Genomic DNA, 16,130 nt, shown 5'->3' on the forward strand with positions numbered 1-16,130 from the left:
AAACTTCATTATAGGCGTTTGTGGGCGTTTTTAACGCTCTGCAAATGCCTAGCAACTTCCGCTAAACCGCGCATGCGGCGTTTGCCAAGCATTAAAAAACGCTCCGCAAACGCCGGACCAACGCTTGCCAAACACTACAGGAGCGTTTGGCAAGCGTTGGTAAAACAGTCAAGTGTGAACGAGCCCTTACTGATAGTTACGTAAAACCGGCCGCAACCTACTTCATTCATTGCACCAAACAAGAAAGGGGGGGGGGGGGGGGGGGGGAGGGGAGTAAGAAGAAAGATCTTTTAACCCCCTTTACAACCTCCCAACACATATGCGGCAGCAAAATGTTGGTCTTATAGGCTCGTTCACACTTGACTAAATTTCGAAGTCTTACCAAATACTCCTATAGCTTTAGTATAGGCGTTAGGAATTAAACAGGCTTTTTACAAGTGTTAAAAAGCTCCCCAAACTCCCTATGTGCAGTTTTGAAGTGCTTTATAAGAGTTTGACAAGCATTAAAACCACAACACAAACATTATTAGTTGTTAAATGTTATTAATGGTCCACAACCAGGCATGCCCAGCAAACACCTGCCAGTTCGTTTGAGGAGCGACACCATAGACTTGAATGTGAGGCATTGAAAGGCCTCAAACTCCTAATTCGACATGAGGCTTCACTTCTGAAGCGACACTAACGCTTCATATTTTGATAATGCGAACAGCACTGTGTGCTGCCCATAGTATAATTTGCACAGGCGTTTGAGGAGAGTTACAAAATGCCCCTAAAATGCCTGCTTTCAATGCCAGTGTGAACTAGGCCTTAAACCCATACATAAGCATCATTGAGTGGCCAAAGGTAGCTCTCAGTCCAGGGTAAATTTTGGTAGCTGCTCATGTGACCGCATGATTGCCAATACTTCCTGCCCCCTGAGCATTCCAAACCATTTAGAAGGGATGCAATGTATAAAACACTCTTCACTCTAGGATTACAAATCACCTGAATTTAAGCCATTTCTTAAAAAAAAGCTGACAAACCAAACCCAGGTGATAATCATCAGCATAACTAAACAAAAACTACCCCTGTGCAATCTTTGCTATACAAATGTTCTCCAATACTTATGTGCTGCAAAAAAAAAAAAAAAAAAAAAAAAAAAAAAGTACATGCCCAGTTTAACCGAATATCGTGCGGGCCACGTTTTGCACAGGCACGAGAGCCCATTCATTTGAATGGACTCCCATGCCCCGTGACACGCAGAGAAGAAGTCCCTGCACTTCTGAAAAAGCAGCCTGCATGGAAACCTCGGTTCCCAGTACGGTTGCGTTTTCCAGTGCGAGCGGCGTGCCATCAGAACGAATGGCACCTGCCCACGGATCCGCATTCCTTTGTGCGGCTGCACGGATTTTCGTGCAGATCTTCATAGCACCACCTGCACATATGTGAACCAAGCCTTAGTGTTTACATGTGGACATTCATTTGAAGCCACATTTATCACATTAGGAGTTTTTTATTCATTATTGTAGCAATTGTACATACAAATATGGACGCGAACATCCATGATGGTAAAGACCCTCCATCTTGTATCATTTCTCACTCCAAATCAGCTCCCCCCTCCCTCTGTTGAGTGACACATGGTCCATGAGTGCGGAGTTCAGGAGTGCACAGGACACAGCTGGATATCCTTCATGGTTGTAAACCCAATTAGCCGATTCCAGTGTGTCTGGCAAACTCTTGCTCTGAAGCTGATCGTAAAGCTATAAATCCATCAGTCACTGGACTTCCAACGCATTCCGAAATAGCAGTAAAACCTGCATCCCATGTGAAAACATTTTTTCATACAATTTTGAAATTTCTCGTAAGTAATACATACCATAAAAACAAGACATATATTCAGAGAGGTCATTTTAATACAAGTCACCTGATACCTTACACCCCTAGATTACGTCTACCCAAGAGCAGAAAGAGATATCTCCTTAATCGTCACAGCAGATATGTCATATGCGATGTCTGGTCGTTCAGAATATCGTTCTGCATATTATCCTGCCAGTGGATAGGATGCTACATGTACCTAGGGAAGGTTATTGACCCTGGTTTTAGATTGGCTAGTCCTTAAGTCACAAGTCGGTGAGAAAGGCTGGGGGTCTGACGCCGTGACGTCACAATTATCACATGCGGTTTTGGATGAAATTGCAGAAATGTATCACCTGTTTTTAGCCTCAATCAGCATCATAAATGCATGCGTTGGCTACATTACACTAAACCAGTGCTTCTTAACCTGGGTTCGATCGAACCCCAGGGGTTGGGTGAGTCAGTCTCGGGGGTTCGGCGGAGGTGACCCACACCCGACTCATATGATTTGTGATGACATGCCCCGCTTGTCCATCATTGGCTGCAGGTGGTCACGCCCAGTGGTCGGCAAGCCACGGCTCTTGTGTGCCGGGCGCCCGCTCCCCTCCCCTCGGGCGGCAGGGACTCAAATGCAATGATTGGCCAGTCTCGCTGCCACTCACATCCTGATAGCCAGTGATTGGCTGTCAGGATGTGTGTAGGCGGGGCAGCGTGACGAACGTGAGAGGAGCTAGGCTCCTCTCACAGTCCGCCCTGAAGACCGGAACGGCGCGGGAATACAGCGAGAGGAACGCGCGGAGCAAAGGTAAGTGAATTGACACAGGGGGGACTTGGGGACTTAATATGGGGGATGAATTACTATATGGGGGGATGAATTACTATATGGGGGGATGAATTACTATATGGGGGGATGAATTACTATATGGGGGGATGAATTACTATATGGGGGGATGAATTTTCATACCGTTTGTTACAACATATCTTTGCGAGCAATCCTTTGAGGATGCTGGACATAAAGACGAAGAAAAGGAACAGACTTTGTTGTGAAAATGACATGAGAGTGGCACTTGCCAAGGTAATGCCGTGCATTTCTGAACTGGCCTCTGAAAGACAACAGCAGAAGTCACACTGATTTGCGGTAAATATTCATTATTTTGTTTTTGTGTGAAAAATCATGTTTTAATGGTTTTGTTCTTTGTTCTTAATGGTTTTGTTCATTTTGTGCACCTATGTATAAATATATACCTATGTTTTGAATTTTAAAAATCATATTTTATTTTTCCAATTAAGAAGGGTTCGGTGAATGCGCATATGAAACTGGTGGGGTTCAGTACCTCCAAAAAGGTTAAGAACCACTGCACTAAACTATGAAAGACTCAACGCATGTAAAAGTACATTAAGGCCCCTTTCACATGAACACTCCATTCGGGTCCGCCTTTCTGTTTTTCATCCAGTCCGATGCATTCTGCTAAAAACAGATGGATGAGGAACTGTTCTCCTTCGATTCACTGGTCGGGTGCAAAAACGGATATGCGGTCCATTTACTTCGGATTGCCCATAGAGGACAGCAGGCTGTGTCCATGTCCGCTCTCCATAAGTGCAGTGGACATGGACCAGCCATCCACGGATCGCAGCCAGGGTCCGCCCCATGTGAAAGGGGCCTTAAATGCAAGAGAAATTTTCCAACATTTAAATATAGAACTAAACTGTCCAGTATACTCACCTCCACCAGTCGGTTACATCCCTCACTTGCTTCTCCCCAAATGCAGGTTTTTCAGGCTCTTGATTTGCCAATGGGGGATGACATATGGGAATCAGTCATCCTGGCACAGTCAAAATGTGTGGGGTATGCACACTGCATTGCACATGTGCTGCACAGTATACATATGGTAGAAAAGTGTAAGGCAGGTAAGTGTATTCTTGCAGCCTAGACATAGCAAGTCTCTTCTGCAATAAAACATTTCCAGCTCACAGTTTTCTAAAAATGAGTTCCGCTTTAAATAAAGCAAATTTCAGGAAAATATATTCTCCTGCCTTTAATTGTATATGTGTTTACATGCATTTAGACATGCTCAGGAGTATCTAATCTGCACAAATAAAATCTAAATACGCACAGAATTCTATTTTCTCAGACCTAAACACTCAAAATGGTACTATTTAAAACCATTACATTCATTTACATGCTTTTAGATATGTCCTATAAAAAACGCATGGATACCTTCCAGTGAGATTAAGCCTCAACTTGTGTCAAAAAGTCAATGAATGCAACATAGGTCCTATGCAAATAATTAGATTTTCTCTTGCCAGTGTGATTTGCCTGTTCTGGAAAATGTTGCAAAATTCATGACAATGCATCCTCTATATACAGGTCCTAGAGAATCTGCAAAATATGAGCTTGGGATATCAAGCATCTGAGATGGAAATGCAGTTGAATGATGTAGGAGTCCAATCCTTGTATAGTTGTTGATATCACCCTCCACATGATCCACAACTCAGTGTGGGAAATCATACAAGAATCAGTCAGTCTTAGTCATCACATAGGACAAAGTCTGGTACAGATCATGCTGCTTAGACATATACAGAAAATACAGCATTAGCACTATTCTTTTATTGAATAAATGTCACATAACATGTACAACTGTTCTGTGCAAGAATCCATGTTTATGCCCTATGCAGTGGCCAGCAAAACCCATCTGGGACGAATAGCAGCGATGAGCTCAGGTGTTGGTACTGGGGGAACCATCTGGTCTGTGCCATTCTGGCCACAAGATCTGGGAGAAGAGGGAGCCAGCCAGCAGTCCTTGTACATGTGTGGCTGCTGGGGGGGGGGGGGGGGGGGGGGTGCCTCAGTTGCTTATGATTGGCGCTGTACATTGACATCATCCAGGCAGGATAGCTCAGATAGGTTTGGACTATGATCTGAACATGTCTGAGCTCATCCCTAATAGTTTCTTAACGGGGATGGGTTGACTTGAAAGCGTCCTCAAAGCTGGGAGGAGGCCTGTGGACAATAACTCCAAGATAGGACAAGGATAAGTAAACCCAAGAAAAGTAATATATTGCAGCTTACAGTTCTTAGATGTGGGGCATGCTTAGTTTTCATTTGTTGCACCCCAAGAACATTTTCAGCAAATATAGAAAAATACCTGCTGATTTGGCCAGAAAAGCCATGTCCGTGTCACTTCTTGTGGACTGCACAGAAAAATATCTTCCTTCCTAGCTATCTTTGGTAGACTACCAAGAGCCCCATGTAATAGAGATGAAGAGATCCAGACATGTTTGTGGTCGATATCAGGAGAGCAGACTAGGGTGACAGCCACCCAAGGACAGGATGGTATGCGTTATCTGCAGGGTGACCAAGTGAAAATACAAAAAAAAAAAAAAAAAAAATGCAGCCACCACAAGGACTAGGGAGCTGTAATGTACTGAATTTTTGGTTATGGGTTTAGATATACACTAAAGTGGAGTTCCACCCAAATATGGCAGTTTGCCTCCTCCCCTGCCATATTTGGCACCATTTGGGGGGGGGGGTTACCTGGTTTTGACAGGTACCCGCTCCTACTTCCAGCTCAGTTTGCTGCAGCCCCTCCCTCCCTCCTCCATCAGGATGAAGCTGTAAGCTGTCACAGCCTGGTGCCCACTGTTGAGATGCCTGCACTGTGGAGAGAAAAAGAAGAGGAGGGATGGTGCGGGTGAGAACATCGCTGGACCCCGGGACAGGTTAGTGTGTTTTTTTTTTTAAATCAGCAGCTACAGTTTTTGTAGCTGCTGCCTTTTAATAAAACACAAAAACGGCTGCAACTCCACTTTAGGGATTGGAACATCTACATCCTATAAGGACAAGAAAAAAAAGTCAACTGAACTCTTATTCACAGGAAAGGCAGGGAGGAGACCTATAGCAAGTCTCTTCCTTGGCTGCCCCAGGCTACATGCTCTGGTGATTCATGGGAGAAGGTGTTATCTATCATTTGTAAACTACTTCAATCACATATGCAGATCTAATCCTAAACTTATAGCATAGTAGCAGGAACATTCCTTAGCAGATGCCATTACCCTCAGCACCTTCACCCTAACTAAAGTTTTTTGGTGCACACTTGCAAAATTGATCTGTTTGTACACAGTTTTACACCAACAGTAAAGAATATTAGGAAACTCTGAACATATGGGGGATGTGTGGCCTGCTATGATCCCACCATCCCACATCCCTGCCATGAGCATTCCAACAGAGAGACGCTATGTTACGACTATAAACTAATGAAAACCATATTGCATCCCCAGGCAAACCGGTACACTTCAAATACGTCTGCAAAACCGCAAACATCCCCCTTCATCAAAGAGAAGTTTGCAACATTTTACCAACACAATACAACAGCTCCCATTCATTCTCTAAACTGCCCATTGTATACAAGATGGATGCATGCAAGAAAAATTATCCCAGGGGTGTGGAACAACAAAGTATAAACACACCTTTGCAGCATGTATGTATATATATTACAGAGTCCAATGGTAACATCCAATCAGAATTCCGCCTTTATTTGTTCAATTATATTGTTTTTGAAAGCTGATTCCTAACTGGTTGTTTGGAGTTATCACACACCACTGCCCTTTACACTGAGAAGTTGGCCATAGACAGTTTGAAATTTAGCCAGTTCATCAGGAACATGAGGGATTTCGATCCACCTATGGGCAGGCTGGTTTTACAAAAGTTGATCTATCAGCCCCTGGTTAAAGGAAAGGAAATTTCAAAATGTATGGCTAGCTTTAAATTGTTATGTACACTTTAACAACAATATTATCGTATTTACTCCCTTGATAAATATACCATTGAAAGTTATCGGTTAGATAAAAAAAAAAAAAAAAAAAAAAAAAACCTGCTCATCTAGCCAGAAATCTTGGGAGCTGATAACAGTCCAGAGCCAAAGAGTACAGGAAGTTATCAGTTAGCATTGTTCTCCGCTATCACCATAGACTACAAAACACCTCCCCCATTATGAACAAGAGAGGGAGGTGTTGTATAGTCCTAGCATAGTGGGGTTGATTTATTATAGGCCATGTGAACAGTCTATTTGCCTTTAGTAAAGCAACCCCCAGTGCTACATAGTGCAAACACGCTGCTCAATATGGTTGTCACCCTATAAACAGGAAGTTTGTTGATGGCAGAATATAATAAAAGGAAATAAAAATAAGTTATTAAAATATATGGCAGGTTAAAATAAAAGGGGAAAAAAAGCATGGAAGGGAAAAAAAAAAAAAAAAAAAAAAGGGGGTGGGGGAGACCAAATCTTAGCACTGGTAAGCTACTTTTTGTTCTTGGCTTTAAATATGCTTTTAGTTAGCCATCCAAGGCAATCACTTCAGCTGCAAACTTCATTTACTACAGGTACTTATGTTGCACAGTCAATTTACACAGCACTTTACACACACACACACATATATATATATATATATACACACATACATACATACATACATACATACATACATACACACACACACACACACACACACACACACACACCAGTCTCTTACCCTCAAGGGGTGTACAATCTAAGGTAACTTTCTGCATTAATCAATGGCTAACACTGTACAATACTCTATTACAACATATTTTCATTACAAAATACTTCCATCTATCCATCTGAAACAAAACTTGCCTCGTAACTTTTGTTTTTGTAAGAAGCCTCGTTACAATAGCAGTTAAGAAACAGAAACCAGCCTTGGAATGTAATGAGAAAAGCGAACCATATTCCCAAATATAGCCTGCATAGAGAGCAGAGGAGTACATAGGGAGCAGAGTACATCCAGACACAGCTTACCTCTGAAGGTGATGGTGACTATGGGGTCTGGCTTGCCAAGTTTAGTTTTCGGAATATTGGCCGCTGACTCCACCAAGACCTTCAGCATGGTTGCAGAGTTCAGGGTGGATTTGGGAAGAATAATGTTGTTGCTGGCATATGCTGTAGAGGAGCTTCCTGACCCCAGAGAGCACAGCCACTGATGGGAGTGGAGAAGCAGCTGCACAAAACGGATTGTTACTTGAAAAGAAAAGCTGGGTGGATCTCCTTTTGATTACTCAGTGGCTGCCCCAGCCTAGAAATACCTGACAAGTGATCCGTATAGGGCTAGTCTGCAGGTCTCAGCCTGTCCGCCTCCTATACACAGGACGCACAGCGTGCTACTGACTGCAGCGTGTCACCTACAAGCAGCGGCTGCATTACAGGACTCCCAATGCCATTATTATTATACAGGATTTATATGGCGCCTACAGTTTGCACGGTGCTCTACAATATGAAGGCAGACAGGACAGTTACAAGACAAGAGGGTCAGCCGCTACTGAGAGCTTACATTATAAAAGTCATACTTCTTTATTGGATAGTGTAAGAAAGGGTTAAACCCTCTGCTAGTTGATTTGCTGTCCCTGTACCATTGGGGATATTTCCGTTTGCTTCCTATTACAGAGACCCGATGGGAAGTTCAAGGCTAGCTCCCAACATGAGGGGAAATCCCCTCTTACCCTAGGTTCACCTAAGTGTTTTTTGCAGCGTTTTGCAGAAACGCAGTAAAGTCCATTTAACATGATTTCCTATGGGACACGTTCACATCTCCACGTTTTCACCCGGTGCGCTTTTTGGAAAGGGTCAGTGACTTTTTTGAAGGTAAAAAGTTGAGTTTTTGTTTCTATAGACTTCAATGGAAACTCTGCAGAAAAGCATGTGCGTTTTTTTATGCGTTTTTGCATTTTAAATCTGCCTAGCAACAAGAAAACAAAATGCAAAAACGCAATGCAAAATGCAATGCAGAAACGGCGCAAACGCAAATTGCATAGGTGTGAACCTAGCCTAAAGGTGACCATGTACTATACAATTTTATTATACAATCACCATCATCTATGTAGTGAGATAAATTGAATGGGTGGCTTTGGTGTGTCCCATTTTATATAGTTTTGGTAAATCTAAGGCTGACTATGTAAGGACCTTTTTTTATTTCAGGCAGCAGACAGCCTATGTAGGGGGATGCCGGATTCCCCCATCCACACAATCACTTTTGTATAGCTGCACTATTGTATTATGACAGCAGGGACTCCTTCACTGTCAAAATACACTGATCAGCCCTACAGCCAATTGGCTGCAGCACTGAATGAAAATTTTCCAACATTCCTGTTTGAGAGAAGGTGATCATTAGGTTGACTTCTCTTTAGCAGGACAAGTCATAGATGGATGGAAATTTGGCCGGTCTGTGCTGAATCAGCCAATTATCCATCCATCTATGGCTAGCTTAAACTGCTTGTAAGGAGGGGCGGACTGACCATTTGGAAACTCTGGCACTGCCTGAGGTTAGTAGGGGGCCCCATGAGATGCCCCTGGTACCTTTTTCATAGGCTTTTTTGAGTTTGGGCAAGGACACAGGGGCCCCATGTCCCCTATTGCCCGGGGACCCATGAGTTGTCAGTAAGTTTACAGTGTAAAAAACTTTTTTTTCCTTTATTAGTTTTAAATAGAGTAGAGAAGAGTTAAAACCCCTGATGGGTTATTTTTTGCTTTCTGCTTACCATTGAGGAAATTTCTTCTCATTTCTTGTCCCAGTGGCACAATAGGACATTAAAGGAAACCTCCCAAAGTCAAGGGAATTTCCCTCTAAAGGTGACCATACACCTTACATTCTGATTGTACAATCACTTTTAAGGCTCTTTCACACTGGCTGTAATACTTACTGCCTTCTGAAAAGTGATCCATTGATTACTTTTCAGACGGCAGTATGGTAGCAGTATTTTTACAAATTGATGAATGCAAGTTACATTGCAGGAGAGCGCTGTAACTGAGAGGTAAGAATTTGAATCACAGTTGCTGTACAGCCCCATTGATCTCAATGGGCGAGTTTGACAGGTGATGCCCTCTCAAGCTGTAATGTCACAATCTGCATCGGGGACAGTAAAACTGCAGCTCAGCCGCCTGCTTTTACCCCCCCCCCCCCCAAGCCATCAGTGTGTAAGAGACCTGCCTGATTTGATATAAATTGAATGGATTATATAGGTGTGTCCGCCTATGATGACATTTTGGTAAATCCAAGGCCCCATCATACAGGTGTTGGCATTCATACTGGTTGTTGGCTGTCTTTGCTTTGATGTTTTCATGGGCCCTGATCTGTATGTGGGCAGCCTACAAAAGTGCAGGCAGATGTAGCAGCTAAATGGCCACATTCCCTTGTCAAAATTTGACAGCTGCTTGGCCCCAAACTCAGACAGTGTGCATTAAGTGCCATGCAGCTGGCCCTGTGCAGCTGTCAGATTTTGACAAGCCACTGCGTCTGCATCCATCTCCATAGGCTGCCTGCTCACAGCTGGGGCAAATGCAGATGCCAAAACAAAGGCAGCCTGCATGCAGTACAGATACCAGCACCCATCTGAATGTGGCCTAAAGGAGATTGTATGGTCTGATTGTATAGAGTATGGCCGCTTTAGGCTGCATTCACACAACCTCCTATGTTTGGGTTTTTTCCAAGTTCTCCAGTGTTTATCTTTAAAAGTGTTTATGTGCGTTTGGATGTTTTCAAAGTATCTAATCTGATCCTGGATGCGCAGAATTCTATTTTCTTTAAATGCAGCAGATAAATGCAGTTTTAACTTTTTCCATTAAATAAACGCACAGTTTAAATTATTCCATTAAATATAATTTCATGCATTTAGAAATTACAGGTGTGAAAGTCAGTGGGAATGGCATTTGCAGTTGGGGGGGGGGGCAGTAAAAACATGCATTGTGTCCACGGCATCCAGGCCCTACCTTTTTCAGCTTAAGGGGGAGTGGTTAGGGTGCAGTGTTGCAGCATTTAGGGGGTTAAAACAGGCAGTAAGGAGGCAATATATAGCCTCAGCTATTTGATTTTATGGCCCCCACCACCACAAGTGTAAATGAACCCTTACTGTCTCTGTAACACCTGCAAAAAAGAAACTGAACAAAAAAAATTAAAAGAGGTTCTGAAACTTTCCCATTCCACTGAAAGCAGACCTTAATTGAAAAATGAAAGTAGTGTTCACCCCCCCCCCCCCCCAGACATTTAGCATTTAAAAGTTTTTTTTTTTCATATTTTGGGAAGCTGGTACTTTTTCCTTTGATCGATACCTACTCCCACTTTCAAGGTAGGGGGCACGCGTGAGCCACACGCCACCATTCGTGGCCACGGCTGTCAATCGGGTGTCCCAGCCGGAGATTACCCACTGGCGCCCGGTGATCACCAAGCATCTCGGTTTTGTTTACCAACAGTTCTCCCTGTCAGCTTGGGCACACTGCTCTGGATGGCTGTGCACAGCACAGCCATCCAGAGCAGTGTGCATACAGTGAAACACCAACACACTGCTCCCTAGTAAAACACTCCCTGCACACAGTTAACCCTTTGATCGCCCCTCATGTTAACCCCCTCCTGCCCAGTGCCATTAGTACAGTGTCAGTGCTTTTTTGTAGCACTGATCACTGTATTGGTGTCACTGGGGATGTCAGTGACACCAAGTCAGTTCCCACCAGTGTCAGAATGTCCACCACAGTCACGCTATAAGTCGCTGATTGCCGCCATTACTAGTAAAAAAAAAACAATTCCAGTATCTATACCGCCATTTGTAAACGCTATAACTTTCATGTAAACCAATTAATGTACACGTATTGGGATATTTTTAGCAAAGACATGTAGCAGAATACATTTTGGTCTAAATTTCTGATGAAATTTGATTTTTAAAATTTTTTTACTGGACAAGTTTAATAGCAAAAAGTCAAAAATACAGTTTTTTTTCAAAATTGTCAGCCTTTTTTTTTTAAATAGCGCAAAAAATAAAAAATGCACAGGTGATCAAATACGACCGAAAGAAAGCTCAATTCGTGGGGAAAAAGGGACATAAATTTAATTTAGATGCAGTGTTGCATGACCGCGCAATTGTCAGTCAAGGTAACACAGCACCGTAAAGCAAAAAATGGCCTGGTCATGAAGGGGGGTAAATCCTCAGGAAGGCAAGTGGTTGAGAAGTCACAGCCAGCTCCCAAATCCAAGATGGCAGTTCCGGAAGGTGACACCTGCAAAAAGAATCAGGCTCTAGTCGCATAGGAATGGACAGCTGCCAGAGTGCTCTCCAGCAGCAGTCCACTCCCGGCTGTGGTAGGGGGTAGTGTGGTGCAGTGCTGGTGTACATTGCCATGCGATTCTATACTGTGCACTGTGAAAAAACGCAGCAACCAAAGTGACGTTCCTCTTAAAATAAATAAGCACCATTTTGTGGCTGCTTCTCTCACTTTCTGTGGTCACTGGGAGGGAAAATATTAATTTCTTAACTCTCCTAAACAAAGCTTTACTAAGTTTGGCTGGAACTAGGCTTAAAGAGTAATGCAGGCCATACATGGTTTGAATTCCGAACAATTTTTCGTCCACAAATCGAAAAACGTAATTTGCTCGGTAATCCGATGGTGCCATCAATGATTTTGAAAATCGGCCCGACCAAGTCATAAAGTTCACCCCATATAACAGCCGAAACTTCTGTTCCTTCCAGGTCACGTCTCATGCGCATATTCTTTTTGGAAAAATTGTATGATCTGACCATCATTGAGTCGAAAATCGGTCGTTTTTCACAAAATTTTCCAACATGCCCGATCACCGAAAAGGGGAGGAATCACAAAAATCGGCCGGTGCTATTGTCCCGCTAACAGAGCGAAAATCGGCAGATTATTCTTAGGTCCGATTTTCAGATGAAAAATCGGTTGAATTTCGACTCATGTATGGCCGGCCTTACTCCACTTTTGTTGAGAAAAAAAACATTCCCCTCTGAGTAATCATTGGACATTGCAACGATTTTAACAAACTTTGGAGCTTTGATTCCTACCCTTTGATATTCTAAAGAAATTGCTGTTTGTTTGTCTGTGTCCATGTACAGAGTGAATCTGTAGGGGAGTGGTTTTAGAATTATCAATCAGCTGCACCTGCAGGGCTCGAATGAGGAAAGTGGCAGGGTCTGCATCCCTTTAGACATGATTTCGCTTTGGGAGTATCTCACCAAAAAAAATTTATTTGTTACAGGGGATGCCTAAAATCTGAAAGGAAATGACTTTTCAGGGGGCGTTCTGTATACCATCTGTGTACAGAACTCCTCCAGGTTGCCATATTACTTTGCATTTTACAGAAAAGTACAGCTCTGTAGATTGAAAAGGAAAGGGAATTATAAGGATATTGAATTACAATAGGACTTGTGTTGCTATTGTACTGTATATGCTATATAATTTTTTTTTTATTTGCTATTTTTCTCCCACAAAAGTTCACATTACATGCATTTCACTGTGCTTTTTTCTGCATTCAAAAAGCACAGAAAGTAGGTTAAATGGCTGTCAATGTCATAGTTCACATCAGTGCTGGCAGTTCCAGTGCATTCCAGTTGCAGAAAAAATAAGTAGACCAGGCTGCATTTTTCCTGCATAGAACTGCAATGGACCGCGGTAAAACGCATCAAAAACATACTGGAACACACATTAAATTGAAGAAAAAGAGAGGGGAAAAATTAACCAGAAAGCATAAAAAATGCACCGGAACGCATCAAAAACGCATCAGAACGCGCCAAAAACATGTAAAACACGAGCATGCAGAAACGCATCTGGACTGCGTTTCTATAGTGTGAACTGGCCCTCAAAGTAAGCACAGCATGGGACAGGTATTTCATAGAAATGGAGGAGGACATACCGGGGAGCATTGAATACCTGCAGTGCCACAGGCATAAGGATACATATACATGCTTATCTTTTGCAGCATTGTCTTTGTTTACAAGCGATGCTTTAAAGTGTAAGTGCCATTTACTCATATGTGGATTGGATGCAGTTTGAACCGCATCTAATCCGCATGACGTGAAATACCATTGCTTCCTATGCCGCCTCTACATACTGTATGTCTGGTGCATTTGTGGTGTGGATTCAGAGCGGTTTGAAAAAGAGTCATGTACCATTTTTGAGCAGTGGCTTCAGGTTCAGATTACAGGCTATTGACTTCTATGGGCACCATTTCCAAACTGCACATGTGAACAGGATAAAATCCTGACCGGATTCTGTCCTGAACCTGATGTAAACCTGACATGAACAGCAGAACAACTACTATCAATTAGCTTTGAAACCTGAGCTTCAATCCGCACCACACCTGTGTGAATCAGATCTAACCCTGAGCTATATTGTATTATTTATGTTCTGATGTATGCTGACATCTAGAGGTAGCTCAGAACCACTACATTTTGTTTATCTTCTGGTACATTCTTATGTTTCTCCCCTCCTGTTCAGTGCTAGTTTGTATAGTCCTAGCTAGACCCTCCGTTTCTTCTTATGATACCATAGTCAGTAATAGGGCTTGTTTACAATCATGTCACCCTCTGAAGTGCAATCCATGGTGGATTGCTTTTCAGAGAGTGTTTGACAGGTTGCAAGGAGACATTATGTTGCTTCCTCATGGTCTGTTTTTAACCCCTAAAAACCCACACCACCATTGTTTGTGGTTGCAGCATGGCCCCATTCATGGGAACGTGACAGTGGTGATACTTTTGCTGAGCCACGATGCAAAGCAGTACAGCCCTGGCATGTGTATATTCTCATCCACTAGCTTTGTAGCTTAAGTGGTAGCAGTTAGGAAGGGTAAATGTGCAGCTTATCAGTGTTTGTACCTCTCCCGCAAGTGTAAATGAGGTCTGAGTCATCACAAAGAGAAGGCATCCAAAGTAATTTCCTTCCTACACTCCAAAAGACTGGGAAAACATTCTCTACTGCACTTATCTGAAGAAAATGTCATATTCAACTTCTTCTTAATGAAGAGTTAAGCTGCTTGTGGATGGTACTGTTCTGTAAGGCTCCGTTCACACCAATATGTTTTTGGCAGAAACGTACTACAGTCCATTCAACATGGTTTCCTAAGGAACATGTTCACATCTATGCTTTTTTAAAAGCAAAGAGCAGCGTTTTGTTGCTACAATAGAGTTCAATAGAGAAGCTGCTGAAATGCATGGTGGTGCAGTTTTGCGGTTTGCACTTTTATTCTGCCCAGCAACAAAAAAAAAATTCCACTAACAAAACGTGGCAAAAACGCATCAAAATGTGTGTAGAAAAACACAAAACAAACTGCAAAAAGCTCTGGAGAAATCAAACGCAAAATGATCCTAGCAATATATTTTGTGTATATATTCATGGTATAATATTGTACAGGCATCTGGGTAGAAGCAGGTGTAGTCTGTGCTGGTGGGGCCTAAAAGGACAATGAAATCCAATAAAGAAGCAGAAGAGATGTATAGCAGGCTTGTTGGTTATGGTGGAGTGTTCCATCTAAATCCAATAATATGGGTGCACTAGACCACAATCGATGCTCAAAGGAACCCTTCCCGGGCAATTCAGACCTATGTAAAGTCCAAATGGTGACCCGTGTGTGTGTTTTCTATCTAAGACCTAATTTGACCTGTACGTATATGATTATTGTATAATTATGTTAACTGTGCCATTTGGTATTAGTATATTTGTGACCTTGTTGAATCCTCCAAAATAAAAAAAAGCAAAAAGTGTGTGTGCGTGCGCCACTAGAGTCAATATAACAACCCCCCCCCCCCATCACTGCTGATTAAACCAACATGTGATGCAAATCTTCCTATAGGCAACCTGTGTGCAATCAACATTCTGCCATAGATAAGCTTTTTCACAGGTGGTCATCTTCTTAAAAAAAAAAAAAAAAAAAAAGAAGACAATTCCCATCAGTGATAGTGATCACCCTCCACCCCACACTGAAGCACACTCACCAGCTTCCTATCAAGAATAAAAGCACTAAAACCCAGAATCCTTGTGGTAAACTATTCTCCAGGTGGTTCAGTCTTCACTGGTATACTTGGTCCACCTTTAATTGCACATTTCCACCATTTATATACACTTACTACGCCTTTAAATGCACATAGCAAGAAATGTCTACTTTACTTCCTATACAGCCACATTCTGCACTGTAGTCAGTATTGCGTCCAAACTCTGTGTCTTAATCATGTTGCTAAACTCTTCCTAATTCTTTTATTCCCATCTGTTTCGTTGGAGATTTTCCATTGTATGTGAGGGGAAATCTCTTTAAAAGAGCAGCCAAGGATAGCAACACAAACGTGATAGGCTTTCTAATCTTTTCCCATTCCATCCAAAAAAAAAAAGTTTTGGCAGCAGAGACACTTTTAATTTGTATTAAATTCTGTAATCTGAGAAAAATTGAGGGCAGTTGCTGCCCTCAAGAAAATGCTAGTCAACTGGCTGTCATTCTGACACATTCACGACTTGCTC

The 16,130-nt window shown here is 42.5% G+C and overlaps 1 protein-coding gene across 6 annotated transcripts in view; it reads right to left on the reverse strand.

Moving 5' to 3' along the window:
- The window catches only part of MYOF (myoferlin), a 203,859-nt gene extending 195,949 nt beyond the window's left edge, over positions 1–7,910 (reverse strand). For 5 of the 6 annotated variants that reach the window (XM_089690311.1, XM_089690309.1, XM_089690310.1 and 2 more), the window contains exon 1: positions 7,650–7,909. In XM_089690311.1, coding sequence (XP_089546437.1) covers positions 7,650–7,737 — 88 coding nt within the window. In that variant the 5' untranslated portion in view covers positions 7,738–7,909. Of the gene's footprint in view, positions 1–7,649 lie in introns of all 6 variants that reach the window. The other variant, XM_089690312.1, reaches the window with a different exon arrangement.
- Positions 7,911–16,130: the final 8,220 nt, after the last annotated feature.

Source organism: Staurois parvus, unplaced genomic scaffold, assembly GCF_062004578.1.
Source record: "Staurois parvus isolate SC_StPar_1 unplaced genomic scaffold, SC_StPar_1.0 ptg000525l, whole genome shotgun sequence".
NCBI classification, from domain to species: Eukaryota; Metazoa; Chordata; class Amphibia; order Anura; family Ranidae; genus Staurois; species Staurois parvus.